Here is a 26,040-nt window from a genome sequence, read left to right on the forward strand (position 1 = left end):
TTCTAGTCCTGTGATGTCAGCTTAACTTTTTTTTCTCTTGAGGATGACTACTTTGTCTAAGATTGACCTTCCACTACTGTATCACCTCCTTCATACCATTTTTCATGTTCTATAATTTTCTTACTACTTTGATTACCTCTTGATTCTTGCTCTCTTTCTCTCTTGTTACTAGAATGACAGCTCCATGGAAAGAGAATATATTAGTCAAACTGTAGTAACATACTAATTCTAATATTCTAATATATTATTCTAATATTCTAGTATATTCCCAAATACCAACCCATTCAGTGCTTGTTGGATGGATGGATCGATCCCTTCCATCTTCTTTTTTTGTATTCCAATCACAGTGTGGTTCTATTTCTACTTCTGTCCCCATTTTGCGAGGTTCTATTTGGAAAGCAGCCCACATTATATTTATTCATTGTAGACTGCCCATCATTGTTTCTAAAATAGCTGTTTTTCCTTTTACTGTTTTATAATATTGTCTCTTTTTAAAAAATATTTATTATGTATTTATTTGGTTGCTCCAGGTCTTAGATGCAACAGGCGGGCTCCTTAGTTGCAACTCACCAGCTCCTTAGTTGCAGCATGCAATATTGTTATTTTTCACAGAGCATAGGATACATTTCCTTAGTGGACATTTCTCTTAGACTGGGATCTTATAAGAGCTAGCCCAAACCATGGCATTTTTGTACCTTTTTTTACCTCCTAAAATTATCATGGATGTTTTCATTGTTCTTTTTTCTAGAAGAAATATGGGAGATTGACCCTATGCAATGGCACCCAGAAAACCAAAACGGGATTAAAACTATGGAAAGATGTCAGCAAAGTTATGCACTTGGAAATCATTTCGATTTATGCAAAAGTCTTGTTCCTTTAACACAAAGATACAATAATTTTGGCCCACATTGTAAAAGTTTGGAATCACATTTAGGTTTTGTTATTGAAAATAGAAGATATGCAGGAAATGATTCTGATGAGTTCAGTGGATATAGGAAATCATCTCTCTACCTCCAGCGTAATAGAACTCTTACCAGAATTAAATACCATGGCTGTGTGAAACCCAGTAGCACTAAATCACAGCTCAATGACCATCAAAAAATTTATCCAGGAAAAAACCCACACCCATGCAGTGAGTGTGGGAAAGCCTTCTCCAGGAAGGCACAGCTCATTAGACATCAGAGAACTGAAAGAGGAGAGAAACCCCATGGATGCAATGAATGTGGGAAAACATTCATGAGGAAGATTCAGCTCACTGAACATCAGAGAACTCATACAGGAGAGAAACCCCATGAATGTAATGAATGTGGGAAAGGCTTTTCCAGGAAGTCACAGCTCAGGGTCCATCAGCGAACTCATACAGGAGAGAAACCCTACGGATGCAGTGAATGTGGAAAAGCCTTCAGCCGGAAGTGCCGGCTCAACAGACATCAGCGCTCTCATACTGGAGAGAAATTATATGGTTGCAGCGTATGTGGGAAAGCCTTTTCCCAGAAGGCATACCTCATTGCACATCAGAGACTTCACACAGGAGAGAAGCCTTACGAATGCAGTGAATGTGGAAGAACATTCTTTTTTAAGTCAGACCTCACCAAGCATCAGAGAATTCATACGGGAGAGAAACCATATGAATGCAGTGACTGTGAAAAAGCCTTCAGAAGCAAGTCAAAGCTCATTCAGCACCAGCGGACTCACACTGGAGAGAGACCATATGCCTGCAGTGAATGTGGCAAAGCCTTTGCCCACATGTCAGTCCTCATCAAACATAAGAAAACTCATACAAGAGAGAAAGCTGTGGATTCCCCAAAGCTGGAGAAACCTTCCTCAGTGAGTCATAGCTCTTTATTCATGGGTGAACTTGTACAGGAGCAAAACTCCATGAACGCAGTGCCTGTGGAAATGTCTTTTTCGGGAACCCAGCCCTTATTAAACATCAGCAAGTTCCTAGGGGGCAGAAATGTAGTGATTATGGACCAGCCTTTTCCAAGAAGTCAAGCCTCAGTAGAAAATCGGGAATTTACACAGGGACTAAGCCTTGCAAATGCAGTGAATGCAACAACGCCTTCAGTAATAAATTATGTCTTATATGTTACAGATATTGTGTAGGAAAAAAAAAATCCTCAGATACCTGAGATGGGAAAGAGCCTTGAGCAAGAATCCTCCCCACATTCATTATGTGTCAGAGCTTGCTTAGGACAGAAATGCTGTGGATAGGGTGGTTGTGGAGAATACTTCTGTGAGAAGTTAGGCTTAGTAAATATCAGCGAGATCACATTGGGCAGAAATGCAGCTCTTGTGGGGAAGCCTTTTCCTAGAGATGATATTGCAGTTGATATCAAAGAATTCCCACAGGACCAAAACCTTAGAGTGTTATGGTTTTTAATGATAAATTGTACCTTATCACATGTCAGAGGAGCATAGAAAGACAACTCTAGAGGCACTGAAGGTGGAAAACATGTTTAGTAAAATGTGGAAGCACTCATAGAGAAGAAGAATCCCCCAAAGGCAATAAAAAATGGAAATTCTATCACCAAACTAAGTCATGTATCACAGTTTTACTTTGGAAAGTGGGAAAGACTTCTGCAAATAAAGGAAATCTTCTTGGACACCAGGAATTGCATTGTGCAGTGAAAACCTAAGAATATAATGAATGTAGAAGGACAGCTATATTCGTTTTTTATGGATGCTGTAACCAGTTATCACAAACTTGGCGTCTCATAACAGCACAATTTATTATCCTGGAGCTCTGAAGTCCAGAATGCATCTCTGGGCCAAAAGCAAGGTTGTTCGCAGGGTTGCATTTCTTCTTGGAGGCTCTAGAGGAGAATCTGTTTCTTTGCTTTTCCAGCTTCTAGAAGCTGCCCAAATTCCATGGCTAAAGGCCCCTTTCCTTCCTCAGAGCCAGCAACGGCTGGCCAACTCTTTCATCCCTCCAACACTCATTTTTCTGTCTCCTCCTTCCACATTTAAGGACCCTTGTGATTACATTGGGGCCACTCAGATAATCCAGGATAATCTCCTATCTTAAAGTCAGCTAATTAGCGGCTTTAACTACATCTACCTTGTGTCCGCTTTGCCTTATAACATGTTCACAGGTCCTAGACATAAGGAAGTAGACATCTTTGGGAGGCCATCATTCTGTCTACCAGAGGCCACCCTTTGGCACCCAGTGATTCGTGTCTATCCTGCATGCAAATGGATTCATCCTATCCCAGCATCTCTAGATGTCTCAGCCCATTACAGGACCAACTCAGAGTCCAAAACCTAACCTAAAACTGATCAGCTCAGGAGTGCCAAATCTCATCTTCTAAATCTAGTGTTGATAGGCTCTGGGTACAATCCATTCTGAGGTTTCTCTCTGTGAACCTTTAAAACTCTAGAAACAATTTATATGGTCCTAAAATAACTTAATTCCATCTTCTACCTTAATTCCCCTTTACCATGCAATGTAACATATTTACAGATTCTAGGAATTAGGACATGAACACCTTTGGGATTTGCCATTATTTTGCCTACCACAAAAACATTAGATTTCAGAGAATTTACACTTTGATAAATTCCTACCTAGTGCTTAAGTAAATTTGGAAAAGCATGTTTCCAGAGAAATAATTATCTAAAGTAATTATGATCTAAGTACATTAACATTTTTTCTTTAATCAGAGAATCTTACACATTGTTAGATGTGAACACCATGGAATGCTCTTGAAATGTATAAATCAAATTTTCAGCACTGGAAAAGAACTCTTAAATGTCCTAAAGGAATGAGATTTATGCTGCTTGAAATACTACCAAACATACGTTTGTATCTATTCTGAAATTGCACAAATTAATATATCCACATATAATGAACCTAAATCCTGACCAGTATTTTTCACAGCCAACTCCAGCAACTCCCTTTTCTTCAACAGTATGATGTATATATCGTCCCACCTTAAATAACAACAGGAAAAGACAAATATGTGAATGGACTTCTTCAGATGTTGGATATTGGGAGCTCAGAACAGCTATCTCTGAGAGAAAGAAAACAAATGAGTACGCCTTATGATTGCCCCCAGCCTACTGCCTGGAGAGAGTTTCCATTCTGAAGCATAGGGAGGAAGAGCCCCAAAAGATCTCAGTCTCCTTGAATTGAGACAGAGTTTAAGAGTTAGTAGAATTCAGTGTGGCTGAAATCAGTCCATGGGGCAGATGACAGGAGAGGAGAGAGCTGTGCCCAGAGAGTGGGAGAGTTCCAGAGTTCTAGCAGTCCTACAAGAGATACTGTGAAAGCTATGTCCATTCCTGAAACATTCTGTACTCTTCCTAGACGTCCCCCACCAAGTCCAGTTGTAAGTGTCCAAGTCTTTGTCATTGCCCATGAACAGGCTATCAGGCTACCAAAGCAGATATAATCCTTAATTTCAAACCTGGAAAAGAGCCATGGAAAGTAGAAGATGAAATGCAGTGTCAGTACTTTTCAAGTGAGTGAGCAACTGAGAAGCAGCAAGATGGGAGACCTTAAAGTAAAGTAGTTAGCCATGAAGTGTTGACCTTTCCATATGTGTTTAACAAGGCTAAAACTCTGAAGGTCATTACAAATACCTAAATCATTGGCAAGGCTCTCTTGCTTGCTGTTTCAAGGAAGATGTGCCTCTTTTTCTCTCTTTTGGTTTGATTCAGTGTTCAGTAGAACATTATTTTCTTTACAGCATCCAGACTTCCTCCTTTTCTTCTGCTTCCTCTCTGGCAATGTCAGTTCCTGTTTTCTCCACATCTCTTGTTTTCACTTCTTTTACCTGGTCAAATGTAACAATTCTTCCAGTTAATACAGCAGCACCTTTTATCCCGGGGTAAGGAGATTTGGTCCACTGTGCAGGTGGCTTTCTGTGGGCCATGTGAGAATGTATCAGAGCAAGCTAGAAGGTGGGAATGTTGACCACAGTCGTGGTGTCTAAGTATGATATTGAAGCTTTGGGAAGGTTCATTGGCTGTTGCTTTCAGAATTAATTAGAGAAGGAAAGAATCAGTAGGATAGGATAATTACACTTCAGGTGAGAAGCTGAGGGTCCTTTATTTTAACCTGCTTCCCCCAGTTATTTTTTTCAAGACTTTAGTTGGCATCTTTCCTTTGTAGTCATTGGTTGTGTCTGATGGATGGACTTTCTCCATGCTCTGGGCATCTCTAAAGTCTTCAGAGTTGGAAAGCATAAAGCCTTATCTTTATCTATTTCTATCATTTGTTAGTGTAATTTCATTAAATTTCATGGCCTTAACAATACTGTTTATATGCTGATGACCCCCCAATTTCTGTCTACAGGCCAAACCTTCCCTTATCCTCATATAGTCACCTGGATACTTCGTTTCTGCACTTGGAGATCTAACACCTATCTCCGATTCATGTCACTTTTCGTTCCTCTTTCCACTCATACCACAAATTTAAACCATTACCAAGTCTGGTCTTCCTGTCTCCTTATTATATCCCGAGGGCCTCCACGCTTTTCTGTAACTATTGTTTTCACTCAAGCCTCAATATCCAGTATTTTTTGCCAAAATTTTTATTGTTTACTTGAAGATACTCTCACTTCTTTAATCTTATTTCTCTCTATTCTCTACATAATAACCAGTTGATATTTTAAATTTTACTATTTTTATTTGTGTATAAATAGTAAGTAAGGAAAGTCAGTGTTTTGAGCTACTCTCCCCCAAAGGTCATGAACATAAACTTCAGAAACATCTGGATTTTTAAAGACATAAGGTTTTGACAGTTACTTGGAAAGAAAAAAAGGGGTATGGGAAGATAAACCATCATACAGAAAGAACAGTCTTCAAGTGGAAGGGTAGAGAGAAAGATCTAAAGTATAATCTAAGAAAAATGCTATATGACATAGCAGATCATTACCAATTTTCACAACCACAGTCCACAAACCTAAAAAAGTATTTATGTCACAAGATTTAAAACCTTGTGATACACATACGCAAAGGATGACATTTTTTTTTAAAGGTGAATTTTAATTTTATTTATTTATTTATTTATTTATTTATTTTGGCTGCATTGGGTCTTTGTTGCTGTGCGCGGGCTTTCTCTAGTTACGGTGAGCAGGGGCTACTCTTTGTTGTAGTGTGCGGCTTCTTATTGTGGTGGCTTCTCTTGTTGTGGAGCACAGGCTCTAGGTGTGCAGGCTTCAGTAGTTGTGGCTCTTGGGCTTAGTTGCTCGCTACATGTGGGATCTTCCCAGAGCAGGGATTGAACCCGTGTCCCGTGCATTGGCAGGTAGATTCTTAACCACTGCACCACCAAGGAAGTCCAGGATGACATTTTTAAAGTGAAAACTAGTACATCTCTCTCCTACTATTACCTTGAATTGCATCCTGTTACTATTAGTATAATATCCAAATTCCTTCCAGGGTCCTCCTACACGTGAGCATTTACTGACTACTGCCTACATTTTTGTTTACTTGTTTGTATAAAAATGTTTGAAGTCTAACATAGTTAATTTTGCAGTCAGCACACTGAATAACGAGCATTTAGATCAAGAATACCAGAGTACTGTGCCGGATGCCATTGTGTGAATATAAAACAATTTATTCTGCATTCAGGCCTTTATGAGTTATCCTCCTATATAGTTTTATATAGATGTCTTCCTTTATTTTATTTTATTTTTTTTGAAAATATTTATTTCTAAATGGTTTAGACTTCATGTGAAATCCCAAGATTACACACAAATTTTATGCACATTGTTTTTGCAGATTTCCTTAAGTGGTAATTTTACCACGTTTGCTTTATCATAATCTATCTATCTGTCATTACACACACACAGACACACACAGAGGTACATATTGTTTTCCTGAACTCTTTACCCCTAAATACTTAAGTGTATATTTCCTAGAAACAAGGTCATTTTAAAAACATAAACAGAATACAGTTATCAAAATCAGAATATTAATATTGATACAGAACTATTATCCAATCTACAGAGTTTATTCAGATTCTACTGATTCTCACTAATATTTTTTATAGTAAATGAAAGGAAAAAACCCTTCTTTTGCTGTCTTGCTCATTCTGCCGTGGGTACTCTGGCTTTAATCTAGATGTCAGAGCTTGCTAATTATGACTCAACTTCTTTAGGCAAGAAACTATATGGATGCAACAAAAGTGCAGTGAATACTTGTAAACCACTCATGACCATGCCTTGGAGAACTCATGCAGGAAAGAAATCCCATGAATGCTGTGATTGTAAGAGAGCCTTTCCCAGTAAGTTAAAGTTAATCACTCATCAGGAAACTCACACAGGAGATAAACCATATGGATGCAGTCAACGTCAGAAAGTCTTCAATACACAGTCAGTGCTCACCTATCATCAGAAGACCCGTCACAGAGAAGGGAAATCCTATGGATGCAGCAAATGTGGGAAAACTTTCCCTTGGAAGTCAAAACAACTCACTTTACATCAGAGGACTCATTCAGGAGAGAGACCTTTCCGATGCAGAGTATGTGATAAAGTCTTCATGCTTAGGACACATCTCACTGTACATCAGAGAACTCACACAGGAGAGAAACCATATGAATGCTCAGATTGTGAGAAAGCCTTCTCAAAAAAGGCTCAACTCCTGATTCATCAGCGTATTCACACAGGACAGAGACCATTTGGATGTAGTCAATGTCAGAAATCCTTCATTACAAAGTCAGCACTAATCTATCATCAGAAAACCCGTCACAGAGAAGGGAAATCCTATGGATGCAACAAATGTGGGAAAGCTTTTCCTTGGAGGTCAAAACTCATTTTACATCAGAGGACTCATTCAGGAGAGAGACCTTTCAGATGCAGAGTATGTGATAAAGCCTTCATGGTTAGGACACATCTCACTGTACATCAGAGAACTCACACAGGAGAGAAACCATATGAATGCTCAGATTGTGAGAAAGCCTTCTCAAAAAAGGCTCAGCTCCTGATTCATCAGCGAATTCACACAGGAGAGAGACCATATGGATGCAGTGAATGTCCACAAGCCTTCATCCAGAAGTCAGATCTCAGTAATCATAAGAAAACTCATCATGCAGTAGGGAAATCCCATGAATGCAGTGAATGTGGGAAGGTTTTGTCCTCTAAGTCAACTCTCATTATACATCGGAGAAGCCATACAGGTGAGAAACCCTTCAAATGCAGTGCATGTGATAAAGCCTTCACATCAAAGGCACATCTCATTGTACATGAGAGAATTCATACAGGAGAGAGACCATATGAATGCTTAAATTGTGAGAAAGCCTTCTCCACTAAGGCACATCTCATGATTCATCAGCGAATTCACACAGGAGAGAGGCCTTATGGATGTAATGAATGTCAACAAGCTTTCATCCAGAAGTCAGGTCTCACTAACCATCTACAAAATTGTCATGCTGGAGTAAAATCATATGGATGCAGTGCATGTGGGAAGGTTCTGTCCTGTAAGTCAACTCTCATTATACATCAGAGAACCCATACAGGTGAGAAACCGTTCAAATGTAGTGTATGTGACAAAGCTTTCGCAGCTAAATCCTATCTTACTGTACATCAGAGAATTCATACAGGAGAGAGACCATATGAATGCTGCAATTGTAAGAAAGCGTTTGCTACTTTGTCAACTCTCATTGGTCACCGGAGAACTCACACAGGAGAGAGACCCTATGGGTGCAATGAATGTCAGAAAGCCTTCTTTCGGAAATCAGCTCTTGCCAATCATCAGCAAACTCAGCATAGAGGAAAATCCTCTACACAATGACTGTGGGAATGTGAGAAATCTCTTTTGATTAATCTTATCTACTCAGAGAACTCATACAGAATAGAAATGCCTATGAAGGCTCTGATTATATAGACCCTTTTGGAACTCTTGTAGTAAAGAAACCTTATATATGGAATGAAAGTTGTACATCTTCCATCTGAAGACATCTCCTCATTATACCTTAGGGTATCTCACCAAAAAAGAAACATTATAAAGGCAGCAATTGTCAAAAGACTTTATTTGAAAGTCACAGCCTATGTATGCATTTAGGAGGCAAAAACCTATGGATGCAGGGAAAGTGGGAAATTATTCTTTTTCAAGTCATATTTGTTAGACATTATGGTATTCATTCAGGAGTTGAATTCATTCATACAGTTGCAGTGAATGCAGCCAAGCTAAGAAAAATTACATCTCATTGTACATAAAAATAGAAATTTCAGGAATGTGGTGATAATGACAGTATTCCCTAGAAACTCAAAACTCTTTGAACATCTTGTGCAGGAGAGAGATCCTGTAGGTGCAGTGAATGTGGTAGTCTTAATGCATATCTTCCGATAATGCATCTCTTCCTTACATCAGCAAACCCAGATAGGAGGAAAGCCTTGTTAATGTAGTACATCTTTCATATAGATGTCAAAGCTCACTAATCATCCACAGATTCATATAATAGATAAATCTTTTTGAAACAAGGAATGTGGAAAGCTTTTGAAAGTGACATATTAAACACCAGTTATGTAATTCAGGAGAGAGTCCAGTGGATATAGTTAAAGTCTGCCTTTGGCCACAAAAGGGTACGAATTGCAATGATTGTCAAAATGCTTTATTTACAATTCAGAGCTCCTTAATTGCCCACTAACTCATACAACAGAAAGACCCCATTCTCAGGGGGATAATTTCTAGATTCAATGAAGTTATAAAATCCTTAAGGAATGATATTTCTATTTTATTCCGGTAAACTTCTACTTCAGTAAACTCATACATTACAGAAAAACTGTGATTATAGTCACTGAAAATGCTTCCTATAGAGGACTGGCTATCATTAAGCACCATGAGTTCTTGAAAATAGAAACAATTTGCTCCACACGGAGACTTTATGAATGTGGCAAAAGCATCAGTGATAAATTATATATATTTTTTGCATTTCATGGTTTTATTTCTTCACATCTGACTGTATCTTAAACTGTGATGCATGTTACAGTTGATGGAATGTCATCATTTCATTGTTAGGGCTTTTCTACATTTGGTGGCATTCTAGATTTAAGTAATTAAGTAAAACCTGGAAACAACAGAATGAAATAATTTTCTAAGGGTTTAATATAATTGTTTTAGAAAGGATTCCAGAGAATATTCTACTACAAATATTAGGCATTTTCACTGCAAATACAATGCTGTTTGAATATAGAAAAAAATCAGAACATAAGGATCAGCTGGATTTCGACTGAGGTTTGTAAGGGTTATGTTGAGACTATATACTACATAAAATGGACTTTATGTATTTAATTTTATTTTTGGAATTACATGAAGAATGTAATTTTTAGGGTTTAATAAATTTCCAGTATAGGCATAGAATGTTGAGTAATATAATCTAATATAAATAGAAATGTTCTATTTCCTTATAAATCTAAATTTAATATGTAATTTGACTCATTAATAAGTAAAGAATTACACCACATAAGTTTGCTGTCCTTATTTTTACTGACTTTTGTAGTATTTCTGCCAACTGTGATGATACATCACTTCTTGAAGCCTACATTTTTCTAGAGCCTTATTTTTGAAATGTCCGAAGATGATATAAGATGTACATAAAATACTAAAAAACAAGCAGCACATGAGACTGAAGGAGGGAAGAAGACAGGGTTATGTGTGGTGAGTTCAGGTGCATGTATTTCCACTGCTGTGTCAAACAGGAACTTTGGAATCATTATTATAACATGTCCTTGGGCACTAAAAACATTTCCTTTCCTCTTAGCATTTCCTAAAATGCCTGGTATTTTTCTAATATTAAGAATAACATTGCAGAAATTGGAACTCGTGCACATTGCTGACATATAAAATGGTTCCATTGCTATGGAAAGAAAAGTTGGTGGTCCCTCTAAAAAGTTAAATATAGAATTACTATATGACCCAGGAATTCCACCCTTGGGTATACACCCAATGAAATTGAAAACAGGTACTTAAGTACTCGCATAAGGTTATTCATAGCAGCACTATTCACAATAGCCAGAAGGTGGAAACAACCAGATGCCCAGCAGTGGGTTACTGGAAAAACAAAATGTGGTATGTGTATATACATGTACCTATACACACACATATATGTAATGGAATATTAATCACCAATACAAGTGAAGTATCGATATACATTATAACATGAATAAGCCTCAAAAACAGTACACTGAGTGAAAGAAGCCAGACACAAGAGATCACATATTGTATTTCTATTTATATGAAATGTGCAGAATAGGTAATTCTATAGAGACATAAAGCAAATTGGTGGTTACCAGGACCTGGGGGGAAGGGGAAATTGAGACCGAATGATGAATGGACATGTAGCTTTCTTTTAGAATGATGAAAATGTTTTGGAACTAGACAGAGGTTGTGGTTGCATAACACTGTCAACAGAGTAAGTGGTCACTGAATTGTATACTTTGAAATGGTTAGTTTTATATTTTGTGAATTAAGTGGTCACTGAATTGTATACTTTGAAATGGTTAATTTTATATTTTGTGAATTTTTACATCAATAAAAGTATATTTGAAAAGAATAACATTGCAAGAAACTTGGCACTCAAAATGCAGATAAAAATCAAGTTGCTTACAAAAAAAAAAACCTGCTCAGCAAAACCGGTGTCGGTATATCTTCTTTAACTTAATAGATAGTAGCTACCAGAACTTTATAGCTAACATCATATTTAATGATGAAACTTTGAAGATGTTCCCTAGTTGTTCACCATTGAGATACACAAGTCTGCTGCCTCTATTCCTGCTTAACAGTCTGCTGGAGGTCTTAAGCAGCACAACATGACAGTAATAACAACTAAAGGGTTTAAAAATTGTAGACAAAATTGTCATTATTTGCAGATGATGTGATTGCCTATGTGGAAAGAGGAGAACCCACAGACAACCATATAAAATAATGAGAGTCCACCGTATAGCACAGGGAACTATATTCAATATCCTGTGATAAACCATAATGGAAAAGAGCATAAAAAAAGAATGTGACTTCACTGGAGTGCTAGCAATAATCAGAACACTTTTGAAAAGTTCTCTATTCACAATAAAAATTATGAGAGAGGGCTTCCCTGGTGGTGCAGTGGTTGAGAATCCGCCTGCCGATGCAGGAGACACGGGTTCGTGCCCTGGTCTGGGAAGATCCCACATGCCGCGGAGCAACTAAGCCTGTGAGCCATGGCCGCTAGGCCTGCGCGTCCGGAGCCTGTGCTCCGCAAAAAAAAAATTATGAGAGAATTTGAAAGATTTATATCACTTTATTGAAAGATCTTTAAGATGACCAAAATAAAGGAAGTAGATTGTCTATTAAATGAGAAGGCTCAGTATAACAAAGATAATGGTTCGCCTCCAATAAATAAGTCTTTTAAGTACCAAGATGCACATAAACATTGTTGAACATCCAAGAACATGCATGAACTTCCTGAAGAAATTACTAAAACATGAATTGTGTCTGTAAGAGACAAGCAATGGCAAAAGAACTGAGAGTAAACAACGAATCCGTTTAACCATAGATATAAGCCTTTAGTAGATTATGGGAATTTATTTACAGAGCCTAATGTAAGTGCTAAAAACAATGACTATAGAAAATATAAAACTGAATACTACTCAGCCATTAAAAAAAAAAAGAAAGAATGCCATTTGCAGCAACATGGATGGACCTAGAGATTATCATACTAAGTGAAGTAAGTCAGAAAGACAAATACCATATGATATCGTTTATATGTGGAATCTAAAATATGACACAAATGAACCTACCTACGAAACAGGAACAGACTCACAGAGAACAGACTCGTGGTTGCCAAGGGGGAGGGAAGGAGTGGGAGGCTGGGGTTAACAGACGCAAACTATTATATATGGGACGGATAAACTATAAGGTCCTACTGTATAACTCAGGGAAATATATTCAATATCCTGTGGTTAAAACACAATGGAAAAGAATATAAAAAAATAATGTATATGTATAACCGAATCAATCACTTTGCCATACAGCAGAAATTAACAACATTGTAAATCAACTATACTTCAACTTTAAAAAAAATTATAAAAGTAAAAAAACTGGGAGAGAGAGAGTGCGCGGTGGTGGGAGCACACGGCGGCGGCGGCGGCGGCCCGGAGACCTGAGCGGCGAGACCTCGGCCCACGGCCTGCTCGGAGCCCTCTCTCCACCGGGGGACCAGGGATCCGCAGCTTCAACACGGAGGCACCGTGCTCCGCGCTCCCCGCCCAGCCCGGCCCAGCCTGCTGCGGCGGTGCCTCCTTCCTTCCTTCTTCCCTCGCTCGCTCGCTCGCTCGCTCGCCCGCCCGCGCCTTCCCTGTCTGCCTGCGTAGCTGCGGCCGCCATGGCTGAGAATGGCGAGAGCAGCGCCCCCCCGCGCCGCTCCCGCGGCTCTGCTGCGGCCCAAGGGCCTGCCTCTGCCCCGGCGGAGCCAAGAGTTATCAAAGTCACTGTGAAGACCCCCAAAGAGAAGGAGGAGTTCGCAGAGCCCGAGAACAGCTAAGTCCAGCAGTTTAAGGAAGCGATTTAGAAACGCTTCAAATCCCAAACGGATCAGCTAGTGCTGATTTTTGCCGGAAAAATCTTAAAAGATCAAGACACCATGATTCAGCATGGCATCCCTGATGGACTGACTGTTCATCTCGTCGTCAAAAGCCAGAACCGACCTCAGGGCCAGTCCACCCGGCCTAGTAGTGCCGCGGGAACTAATACTACCACCGCGTCGACTCCCAGGAGTAACTCCACACCTGTTTTCCACAAATAGCAACCCGTTTGGGTTGGGGCGCCCGGGAGGACTTGCAGGCCTTAGCAGCCTGGGCTTGAGCTCGACCAACTTCTCTGAGCTCCGGAACCAGATGCAGCAGCAGCTCCGTCCAGCCCTGAGATGACGCTCCAAATCACGGAAAATCCCTTTGTTCAGAGCACGCCTTCGAATCCTGATCTGATGAGGCAGCTCCTTGTGGCCGATCCACAGATGCAACAATTGATTCAAAGAAACCCAGAAATCAGTCACCTGCCCAACAACCCAGATATAATGAGGGCGACTCTCGAAGTCGCCAGGAATCCAGCTATGATGAGAAATCAAGACCTGGCTCTCAGCAATCTTGAAAAGCATCCCAGGTGGCTACAATGCTTTAGGGCGCATGTATACCGACATTCAAGAACCCATGCTGGGGCTTCCCTGGTGGCGCAGTGGTTGAGAATCCGCCTGCCGATGCAGGGGACACGGGTTCGTGCCCCGGTCCGGGAAGATCCCATGTGCCGCGGAGCGGCTGGGCCCGTGAGCCATGGCCGCTGCGCCTGCGCGTCTGGAGCCTGCGCTCCGCAACGGGAGAGGCCACAGCGGTGAGAGGCCCGCGTACCGGAAAAAAAAAAACAACCCATGCTGAATGCCGCACAAGAGCAGCTTGGGGGTAATCCGTTTGCCTCGCTGGGGAGCAGTTCCTCCTCTGGGGAAGGTGCGCAGCCTTCCCGCACAGAAAATCGCGATCCACTACCCAATCCGTGGGCGCCACCACCGGCTACCCAGAGTTCTGCGACCACCGGCACAACAACGAGAGGTGGCAGTGGATCTGGCGCTAGCTCTAGCAGTGCTACGGGGAACACAGTGGCTGCAGCTAATTATGTCGCCGGCATCTTCGACACCCCAGGAATGCAGAGCTTGCTGCAACAGATAACTGAAAAAACCCCCGCTGATCCAGAATATGCTGTCTGCACCCTGTATGAGAAGCATGAGGCAGTCGTTGACCCAGAATCCAGATTTGGCTGCCCAGATGATGCTATTCAGCATGAGCTCCCTGCTTTCCTGCAGCAGATGCAAAATCCAGACACACTCTCAGCCATGTCAAACCCAAGAGCAATGCAGGCTTAACTGCAGATCCAGCAGGGGCTACAGGCATTAGCCACTGAAGCACCTGGCCTCATTCCAAGCTTCACTCCAGGTGTGGGGGTGGGGGTGCTGGGAACAGCAATAGGCCCTGTAGGCCCAGTCACTCCCATAGGCCCCATTGGACCCATAGGACCCACTGGCCCTGCAGGTCCCCCTGGCTCCACTGGCTCAGGCGCCCCCCCTTGGTCCCCTGTATCTAGCTCTGCACCCAGTGAAACTACGAGCCCAACATCGGAATCTGGACCCAACCAGCAGTTCATTCAGCAAATGGTGCAGGCTCTGGCTGGAGCAAATCCTCCGCGGCTGCCTGATCCCGAAGTCAGATTTCAACAACTGGAACAGCTCAGCGCAATGGGGTTCTTAAACCGGGAAGCAAACTTGCAGGCTTTAATAGCAACAGGAGGCGACATCAATGCAGCCATTGAGAGTCTGCTGGGTTCCCAGCCATCATAATTACATTTCTGTACCTTGAAAAAAATGTATCTTATTTTTGATAATGGCTCTTAAATCTTTAAACACACATAATTGTACTTTACTTTCACTTTGATTCTTTTAAATCTGTCTAGTTATAAATTTAATATGCATTTTAAGGTGGAGTCCTTTCCTCCCTCTTTGTTTCCTCCCTGCCTTCCTCCCTCCCTTCCTTCCTTCCTTCTCTGTTTTGAATGGTGGGAATTAATGCCGTTTCACTCAAAGGTGTTGCATGCAAACACTTCTGCTTTTATAGTGATTTTTGGAAACCGGTATCAACCTTTACAGTTGGGTGAACAAGTTTTGTCCTACAGATGTCCAATTTATTTGCATTTTAAACATTATCCTATGATAGTAATTAAATGTAGAATGAAAATATTAAAAACATTAAATTAATTGAAGCTCTCTAATTTGTGGTACAATATTGCTTATTGTGACTTTGGCATGTATTTTTGCTAGCGAAATGCTGTAAGATTCATACCATTTGATCTTCTTTGCTATATTTATACACAGTACAGTAAGCACAATTGGAACTGTACATCTAGAAATATTACAACAGAATCTCTGAGCAGAATATGTATAACCAAAATGAGAAAGGATATAAGAAATATTTCTGGAGCTCGGTATATCTCACAGTTTTGTAGAATCTTACAGCATCTTTGATAAACTTCTCAGTGGAAATGTTGGCTAGGCAAGTTCAGTTAAAATATAGTAGAAACGTTTATCCTGGTATCTCTGTGTATACATTTAATTGTACAGAAAACTTACAGTGTGACATTGTGTCAGCATTTGCAAATTGATTGTATATGATCTAAATCTTAGTGCAGCCTGAAGGATCAGTATAGTAATGCCAAGAAAGTGCTTTTTTTAAGACTTCCTTCTCAGCTTCTCCCGTAAAGAGACCCTAATACACATTTTGATTTGTAATTGGAAATGTAACTTTCACTGAAAATGTCATGTGACATTTGCATTACTTTTAACTGCTGTGTATAAAGGAAACTGTATCTTTTGACTCTGTTATTTCTCTTGTGCACAGGGAAAAATGCATTAAAAATGGCTAAAAAATTTAAAAGATGAAAAATGAAAAAAAAAATTGGGCGAGAAATGGGAAAAGAAGGTAAAAGGTAATATAAGAACATTGATCTCATCATTTTAGTCTAGGGACGGTGGTAGATATAATCTAAACTGACTTATAAAAAAATAGAAGACTAAGTACATGTCAACGAAAAATTAGTTGATCAAAGAAAAATGGAAGATCTAGGAGTTGCCTTGTTGATGCTAGGAGTGTTGCTCTTTATGGTCGAGCAGGTATTTCTGCTGATGGGGCAGGTTTGGTCAATGCCTAATGCAGATACACAATGCTCAGTTCGGGGAGAGGGGAGGCCACAGGGTACAGAACATTTTTTTATGTTTAAATTTTCCTGGGAATTCCCTGGCAGTCCTGTGGTTAGGACTCCTCACTTTCACTGCCGAGGGCCCAGATTTGATCCCTCGTTGGGGAACTAAAGTCCCATAGGCCGCGCGGCATGGCCAAAATATTAAAATATAAATAAATAAGTAAAAATTTCTTGTCATGCCATAAAGTGTGAATTTTATTTCACATACACATAAACTATAAAAAGAAACATCAAGTCAAGTCTGTGGTTAACTCTGGGCAGTGGAAGGAATAAAAGAGGTGGGGGCTTCCCTGGCGGCGCAGTGGTTGACGGTCCGCCTGCCGATGCAGGGCACGCGGGTTCGCGCCCCGGTCCGGGAGGATCCCACGTGCCGCGGAGCAGCTGGGCCCGTGAGCCGTGGCCGCTGCGCCTGCGCGTCCGGAGCCTGTGCTCCGCGGGGGGAGAGGCCGCAGCACTGAAAGGCCCGCGTACCGCAAAAAAAAAAAGAGGAGGTGGAACTCTGTGAACTGTATCATTATTCATAGTAGGGATTCAAGAATTAGGGTAGAAGCACCTTCAGAAATGGCAAATTTGAGTCGCTGTTGTTGACTATGCTGCCTTGGCCCCAAGACGGTTCAAGGAGACAAATTTGGGAATGAGAGGCGGGTGGAACTGGCCGGATTCCCAGGGCTCCTGCAAGCACGTGAGAATAGGATTAAATGAGAGCTTTCCCAATGCCTAGATGACCCAGCGCCCCAGGCACAGGTCGTGTCCTTAACAATGACACACTGTTACCTAATGCAAGTTCGTGTGCCCGACACACAGTGAGGCCAAACAAACCGAGATGTCGGAGTTTGGAGCAGTTTGGAGCAGACAAGGTTATATCGCAGGGCCAAATCCATCCTGCCTTTTCTTTTATTGTCTTCAAGTCAGTCTCCTTGAAGATCCAGGGTTTATTTCCAGCCCTCTGGCAGCCGGGAACTCTCTCAAACATCACTGTCCCCAGCTCCAAGTAGCAAGTCTGACTGTGCCCGACTCACCAGTTCTTGACCTGTTCTTCACAGTTCCATTTTCATTTTCATATTTATTTCTGCCTGATGCTTGCCTCTATGGCACTTGCAGTACTCAAGGATTTCCCCCTTGTCCCTGCTGTCAGTTTCTTTCTTTTTTTTTCCATAAAGAGAAAGCCATGAAGCACCAAGCGCCAGGTGGAAAAAGCAAACTCAGCAGACATCTTGAGTCCTGTTGCAGAAACTTTTCATCTATAGCAAAACAAAGTGGATAAAGACAGGGTCCCTAGAGCCTGATGTTGCATTGAACTCCCACATCTGCCACTAACTAATTTTGTAACTTTGGACAGGACACTTCAACTCTCTGGGTTTCATTGTTATCACCTGCCAAGTGAGAATAATAATTACTGGATTTAGTTCCCTAGGTCATCTGGGGATTAAATGAACTATTATATTTAAAACTGTGTGGGACTTCCCTGGTGGCGCAGTGGTTAAGAATCCACCTGCCAATGCAGGGGACACGGGTTCGAGCCCTGGTCCAGGAAGATCCCACATGCCGTGGAGCAACTAAGCCCATGCACCACAACTACTGAGCCTGCACTCTAGAGCCCAGGAGCCACAACTACTGAGCCCGTGTGCCACAACTACTGAAGCCCGCACGCCTAGAGCAACAAGAGAAGCCACTGCAATGAGAAGCCCGCACACCACAATGAAGAGTAGCTCCCGCCAGCCGCAACTAACAAAAGCCCGTGCACAGCAACAAAGACCCAATGCAGCCCAAATAAATAAATAAATAAAACTGTGAGAGGAGTGCCTGGCGCAGGGTCAATACTGAGTACATTGTCACTCTTTGTATCCTTATTTTTCTGGTCTCACAAAACATGGATTACATTGCACGTTTCATCCTGAGCCTAGAGCGGGGCTGGGATATGGTAGGATTTTGATGTATCAGGCCCACGTGTCATTCTAACTTGGAAGGAAACACGAATTCACCCAGGCCTGATTTGATCCATAACCTGGCTGTCATTCTCTCTCATGTTTTAGAGTCTTTGACCCTGGCAGGACCCCTCATTACTGGAGTAAACGAGGCTGGTCATATTGACTAAGGCCAGTGGGAGAGGGAATTGTGAAGGAGTTCAGCAGTGCTGTCTTTAGGTCTCTTTTGGAGCCAACATTGTTACTTTATATGTAGAAAAGTCTCCTCAGGACAGACATGCAAGTGGGTCCTGTTACAATTTGTGAAGGAGAAACATTAGGAAAAAAACACAAATAGATCACAAAATGCAGAGATATGGTGGCAATCAAACTGATTTGTAGGTAAATCTAATATAACAGTCCCAGACTCTAACCCAGATCTTCAGTCTTTATTCTTCAGGCCCAGCTGCTTTTGGGGACACACTTTCCCCTTAGTATGTGGAGTCACTCATGATATTCAAACAAAACTATCATTTTTTATTGTTGTAAGAGCTTATTCTTATATATAACTTTCTTTGTTCCCTGGTATACCATATTGACATTAAAATGGAAAGACCAGAATCCTGGAGAAGTTTGCTGCTTAGTAACTATTTTTGAAAAACATTCTTGATTGTTGGTAAAGATGGTATTAAATTCATCTACAGCGTTATTTTAAATCCTTTGTGTGTGTGTGTGTGTGTGTGTGTGTGTATTTTAACTAGGAAAAAAATGCCAAAAAGTCAGTCATATACCTTGCCTCCTATGGGGCCATGAGTAACTGTGATGCCTCCAGAAATGTGATTGACGGCCACATGGCGGAGTCGTTGAGCAATGGTGCCGATGAAATTCAATTACTACCGTTTCACAAAAATTTGCTGACCATGTCCTGCGGGCCACGTACTCCGCTGAGTGCTGGCTGGGTAGAGATACCAGGACCAACATGCCTCCTGCTGATCCTGAATTTAAGCTCAAGGGGTGAAATGCAAATTAAGTACCAACTCTTAGGTAAATAGCAGAAAGAGACCTGGATGAAAGCTAAGAATTTTTGCTCTAAGAGAAAATAACTGGTGGTACCTAATTTAGCATGAAGGATTAGAGGGGGGGCCTCTCAGTTAGAGTGATGTTCGCTGAGACCAAAATAACGACTATGCTGGTATATACAGTAGATTGTGGGAAATGCTGCAGGCAGAAAGAAGAGAATGTCAGACGTCCCTGATGTAGGTAATGAGCCTGAAATCTCAAGTCATCAAAAAGGCACCTGTGTAACTGAAGTGTCCTGGGTGAGGAGAGGAACAGTGGAAGATAAAGCTCGGACGGGATGAAGGATTTTGTCTTTTATCCTAAATAGACTCGGAAGTCTGTCAAAGCTTATCGAGGGGAGTGATGTGATACAAACCAGGTTTGAAATGTACCAGGTCTGCCTGCTTTGGAGAATGCATGGGAGGGAAGCAAGGGTGCAGTCAGGTTTAAATGGGAGAAAATATTCAACAGAGTCACCCTTTGCTGATAACAGCCTTGCCGGACAGTCCAAGAGAATCAATGGAAAGAATATGAATAGCAATACGGGACTGTTCTGTTAGAGGGATAAGAGATGATAATCAATAGCTTTCTTGTACACAAGCAAGAAAAATTAGAAAATAAGAAGCAAATCAATATGCAGCCTCCCCCCCCAAAAAAAACAGGTTAAGAAGAAATGTGCAAGCTGAAAAAAAGTAAAAATCATTTCCTTAAAAGCAGTAAAGAAGGGGAAATAATTAAGAAATATAGCTCACAATATTATATGCATGTTAGTTGCTCTGTCTTTATCTGTGAATTTAGAGAAATTTCAATCAAAACTTAAACTGATCCTATAATTCATTTAGAGGAGAAAATGACAAATAATTTGAAAAGAAAACAATACTTAAAAGAGACCTGCCAGGTATGCCTATCCTAGGTCAGTTATGGTAGTAATTAAAAGTGCCATTTTAAGTTCTTTCTGCTTTTTTTTTTTGTGTGTGTGTGGGGGGGAATATTTGTTTTACTAACTTCATAAATGTTTGGTATTTTCTGTTCAGGTTTGTTTTGTTTTTAATTTTATTTATTTAGTTTTGGCTGTGTTGGGTCTTTGTTGCTGTGCATGGGCTTTCTGTAGTTGTGGCGAGCAGGGGCTTCTCTTAGTTGCAGTGCGTGGGCTTCTCATTGTGGTGGCTTCTCTTATTGTGGAGCACAGGCTCTAGGCGTGGGCTTCAGTAGTTGTGGCATGCAGGCTCAGTAGTTGTGGCTCCTGGGCTCTAGAGCACAGGCTCAGCAGTTGTGGTGCTCGGGCTTAGTTGCTCCACAGCATGTGGGATCTTCCTGGACCAGGGCTCGAACCCGTGTCTCCTGCATTGACAGGCGGATTCTTAACCACTGAGCCACCAGAGAAGTCCCCTGTTCAGTTTTAATTTTCTTCTTCTATCAACATTTAGGATATAAATTTACCTCTAAGAGTAGCTCTAATAGAAACTCTAAGACTTAGAGTATTTTCTGTATCATTTAACTTTAAGCACTTTTAAAAATCCCTTTTATTTAGAAATAATTTAGAAGTAGCAGAGAAGTTCCCCAGGCCCTCTGGGATCGCCCCCGCCTCTGTGCAGTTTTGGTGTCAGGGGTCTGGGAAGAATTCATATTTAGATTTGAGTGTTTATTCCTTCTTCAATTCTCCCACTTCCGGGATTTCCTCTATAAATTTCCAGCTTTTAAAAAAAATCCCTGGGAATTCCCTGGTAGTCCAGTGGTTCGGACTCTGCACTTTCACTGCTGAGGGTGAGAGTTCAATCCCTGGTGGGGAAACTAAGACCCTCAAGCTGCTGGGTGCAGCCAAAAAAAAATAAAGAAAGAAAAGAATAAAGAAAAAGAAATCCCTAAGTTCTGTTCTCTGGCACTTTGAGATGGTAAGGCCTGCTGTTTGCCATTGCCATAGCCATAGGTTCCACTGCCATCAATATAAGTTCTGCTACCCTAGCTTCAGGCCATAAGTCCTTGTGGTTGCACTTTATCAAGTACATGTAAACTGTCCTTCAATTTCTGTATGTTTGGGGATGATTTCTGGTTCCTCTAAATAGTCGTTTTTGAATATTTTATCCGGTTTTTATCATTCTTTACCTGTGGGAAAATCCATTTATTTGTTTTATACTTTAAAAATATTTTCTCACAGGTACTTTCCACTCTATTTTCCTCCCCATCTTTCTTCTCTCTTTCAAGTGGTTAATTTCTATTGATCTCTTTCCAAGTCCAATGACTCTTCTGTCTTATTCAGTGATTTTTAAATTTTGAATGTTTGGAATTTTCATTTGGTTCCTTATATAGTTACTATTTTTCTTTCTTCCCTTGATCATAGTTATCAAATCTGCTTTAAAATCATTGTTTGCCAATTCCAACATCTGAGTTATCTTGGGTTTAGTCTCCATGGATTATTTTTTATCTTAAATTTGGGTTACATTTGCTCGTTTCTTTGTATGTTTAGTAATTTTGGATTGTATACTGATACATTGTAGAGGTTGAATTTTTGTTGGTTTCCCCAAAGAGTATAGGTTGTTTTTTCTTCAACAGATAATTTGCCTGAACTTAAACTCCGTATTCTGAAATCTCAGTTATTTTAGGCTATGGGGGACTGCTTGGTATCTACCTCCTGCATACACATTCAGGGTCAGCCAGAGTCTTAAGATAGACGTTGTATCTAAAATTTGTGGTACTGCCTTTGTGGCTCTCTTTTTTTTTTTCAGATTTCCTTTGCAACCTCTGTGGTTATCCTGAACTTTGTCCTTTGGTTCTTTAGACCAACAGGGTTATGGGGGATTTATTTGGGCTTTAGGCATTGTGCATGGTACCCAATTACAGCCTGCTCTCAGGAACAGAGCCCATTAAAAAAAAATGGAAAACCCACATTTCTTCCAAGTGTCAGCCCAGCAGGATTTGCCTGCTGTTGTTCACTCTTTAATGAACTAACTCTGTAGGGGGGCGTTTAAAAAAATGACCACTGAACTTCCCTGGTGGTGCAGTAATTAAGAATCTACCTGTCAATGCAGGGGACACAGGTTCAATCCCTGGTCCGGGAAGATCTCACATGCTGCAGAACAATTAAGCCTGTGTGCCACAACTACTGAGCCTGTGAGCCACAAATACTGAATCCCACTCACTCTAGGGCCTGCATGCTGCAACTGCTGAGCCTGCATGCTGCAACTACTGAAGCCCACGCTCCTAGAGCCCATGCTCTGCAACAAGAGAAGCCACTGCAATGAGAAGCCCGCTCGCCACAACTAGAGAAAGCCCGTGTGCAGCAACAAAGACCAAACACAGCCAAAGAAAAAAATGGCTGCACCATGCAGCATGCAGAATCTTAATTTCCCAAACAGGGATCGAACCCTTGCTCCCTGCAGTGGAAGAATGGAGTCTTAACCACTGTGCCACCAGGGAAGTCCCCCCAAAAAATGTGTATATTTTTTTGTCCAGAGTCTATGGTTGTTATTTGCAGGAGAGTTGCTTCAGTCGGGTTTGCTCAGCTGTTAGCAGAAGCAGAAACTGTCCTTTGTCTTTTACTTCACTTCTAGTGTTTCATGAAAACTTTTTTTTTCTTTTTAACTTTTATATAGTTGACTTTATCAATATTTTCTTGCCTTTCGATATTCAGTCATAGTTAGCAAGTCTTTCCCTATGCGCAGGGCATAGAGGAATTCACCCATGGTTTCTTCTAATACTTGTATGGAGGGTTTCATTTAAAAAGATTTCAGTGTCTTTCACTCTCATCTATACTGCTCTGTTTGCATATCTATATGCGAGTACAACATTTTTTAACACTTTTATTTGTATTTCTTAAACTAAATTTATTTATTTTTGGCTGCGTTGGGTCTTCGTTGCTGCGGACGGGCTTTCTCTAGTTGCGGCGAGCAGGGGCTACTCTTCGTTGTGCTGCGTGTGCTTCTCATTGCGGTGGCTTCTCCTGTTGCGGAGCACCGGCTCTAGGCGTGCGGGCCTCAGTAGTTGTGACACACGGGCTCAGTAGTGGCTCACGGGCTTAGTTGCTTCATGGCATGTGGTGTCTTACCAGACCAGGGCTCGAACCCGTGTTGCCTGCATTGGCAAGTGGATTCTTAACCACTGTGCCACCAGGGAAGTCCCTATAGTATGTTTTAATATCTGCTAGAACTACTCCATAGCTAATCACACTTCTTTTATGCTCTTCCTACCTAATTTTGCATGTACCTTCCATGTAATAAAAAAACCCAACTCATTTGGTTCCAGAAAAAAGCTTGTTGTTATTTTTACTAGGTCCATTAAATTTTTTAATTGTCTTCAAGAGAACTGGTGTCTTTTTAATGTTTAGATATCCTACCCAAAAGCAAGGAATGTCCTTTCACTTGACCAGGATTACTTTGATATCCTAGTGGAGTGTTTAAAATTTTTTTCGCATCAGACTTTTCTATGTTTTTCTTAAGTTTATTCCTAAAAATTATAACTCTTGGTTGGTTTTGTAAATAGAATTTCTCTTCCATTATGTCTTCTAACTGATTATTTGTGTATATGAGGGTTTTTTTGTTTTTTGTTTTTTTTTTGCTGTACGTGGGCCTCTCACTGTTGTGGCCTCTCCAGTTGCGGAGCACAGGCTCCGGACGCGCAGGCTCAGCGGCCATGGCTCACGGGCCCAGCCGCTCCGCGGCATGTGGGATCTTCCCGGACCGGGGCACGAACCCGCGTCCCCTGCATCGGCAGGCGGACCCTCAACCACTGCGCCACCAGGGAAGCCCCGTGTATATGACTTTTAGAATTAATTTTAAAGCTTTCTACATTCCTAAATTTATTTATTTATTTATTTTTGGCTGTGCCACGCAGCTTGTGGCATCTTAGTTCCCCCACCAGGGATTGAACCTGGGCCCTCGGCACTGAGAGCACAAAGTTCTAACCACTGGACCGCCAGGGAATTCCCATAAATTATTTTATTAATTGAATTAGCTTTAACATGGATTCTCTAGGGGTGTTTTGCTATACCATCATATCATATGCAATTATAGTTTTACATCTCTTAAAATTTTTATGCTTGTTTTCTCTTGTGTAATTATATTGACTCATACTTAGAGGACAATATTAATTAGTAATTGAAATAGTGGTCCTCCTTGCTTTGTTCCTGCAATATTTCGCCCTAAGTAAAATGTTAGTACATAAATTCATAATCATGCCAAGGAAGTATCCATAAACTATATCCTTGAGTGGTTTTTTAAAAACTCATGTTGTTGATTTTTGTGAAAGGCTTTTTTAGCATCAGTGAAGATAGTCATATGAATTTTCTTCTTAGATATATCACGTGAATTTTATAATATCAAGATATATATGGTGGGCTTCCCTGGTGGTGCAGCGGTTAAGAATCCGCCTGCCAATGCAGGGGACACGGGTTCAAGTCCTGGTCCGGGAAGATCCCACATGCCGCGGAGCAACTAAGCCCGTGCGCCACGACTACTGAGCCTGCGCTCTAGAGCCTGTGAGCCACAACTACTAAAGCCCATGCTCCGCAACAACAGAAGGCCCCACAATGAGAAGCCTGCACACCTAAACGAAGAGTAGCCCCCGCTCACCACAACTAGAGGAAGCCCATGCGCAGCAACAAAGACCCAACTCAGCCATAAATAAATAAATAAATAAATAAATTTTTTTAAAGAGCTATATATGGTGAATTTAGTCAATAAAATTCCTTGCATTCCTGGTCTTACATGGCCATGGTATATTGTTTTCTTACTGCCATGTTTCCAGTCTGATTTTTTCTTTGACCCATGTCTTATGAGAAAGAATGCTTTAAATTTCTAAGCGTAAGTGGCACATTTACTCCTGTACTTATTACTGATTGCTAACACACACATACCTGTTGTATGAACAGGTGTGGGAGAATGCACCCCTGAAATGTATGGTTATCTCAGGGGAGAGAGGAATAACACTAGAAATGAGAGACAGTGGGCACGGATGAACTTTTTCCTCTCTATATCTTTGTATTACTTTACTCCTTAATAAGGTATACACATATTAATTTAATAAGTTGGAAGAACAATTTTACTAAATTAATAAAATTTAAATGTCTGTCTATTATCACAGAATCTCTAAGTGCTGGAATCCCTGACACACGTTTCCACAATACCATGTATAGCCTTTATTCACGGTACTGTTTTATTCTATGGTATTTTATATATGCATCTGCCACACTAGGCCCTCTGCTCTTAGGAACAATGATCCAGGTCAGTTAATCTTTGTATATATGAGTACTGACCACCTATCCTGGCATATAGCAGATGTTAAAGAAGATTTTTTTTTTTTTTTTTTTTTGCGGTATGCGGGCCTCTCACTGTTGTGGCCCCTCCCGTCGCGGAGCACAGGCTCCCGA

At 41.0% G+C, this 26,040-nt stretch overlaps 2 protein-coding genes, 1 long non-coding RNA gene and 1 pseudogene across 4 annotated transcripts in view; 3 read left to right on the forward strand and 1 right to left on the reverse strand.

Moving 5' to 3' along the window:
* ZNF577 (zinc finger protein 577) overlaps positions 1-26,040 on the forward strand; it is a 45,302-nt gene that overhangs the window by 17,707 nt on the left and 1,555 nt on the right. The window contains exon 5 of one of the 2 annotated variants that reach the window (XM_067018894.1): positions 749-7,110. The exons of the other annotated variant lie outside the window; for it this stretch is intronic. Within the exon in view, the coding sequence (XP_066874995.1) occupies positions 749-2,106 (1,358 nt within the window). The 3' untranslated portion in view covers positions 2,107-7,110. Of the gene's footprint in view, positions 1-748; positions 7,111-26,040 lie in introns of those variants that run through there. 2 annotated transcript variants of the gene reach the window in all.
* Positions 1-26,040, reverse strand: part of LOC136793026 (uncharacterized) — a 41,600-nt gene that overhangs the window by 8,349 nt on the left and 7,211 nt on the right. The gene's annotated exons all lie outside the window — the stretch shown is intronic.
* On the forward strand, positions 7,159-8,736 carry LOC131745245 (zinc finger protein 84-like). The gene has a single exon (XM_059045579.2). The coding sequence runs from the start codon at positions 7,159-7,161 to the stop codon at positions 8,734-8,736; it is 1,578 nt and encodes a 525-aa protein (XP_058901562.2).
* Positions 13,304-15,334, forward strand: LOC131744543 (ubiquilin-2-like; annotated as a pseudogene).

Source organism: Kogia breviceps, chromosome 18 (assembly GCF_026419965.1).
Source record: "Kogia breviceps isolate mKogBre1 chromosome 18, mKogBre1 haplotype 1, whole genome shotgun sequence".
Lineage (NCBI taxonomy): Eukaryota > Metazoa > Chordata > Mammalia > Artiodactyla > Physeteridae > Kogia > Kogia breviceps.

Coding starts and splice junctions, on each gene's coding strand:
- LOC131745245 (XM_059045579.2), top strand. CDS start 7,159: ATGACCATGCCTTGGAGAACTCATGCAGGAAAGAAATCCCATGAATGC.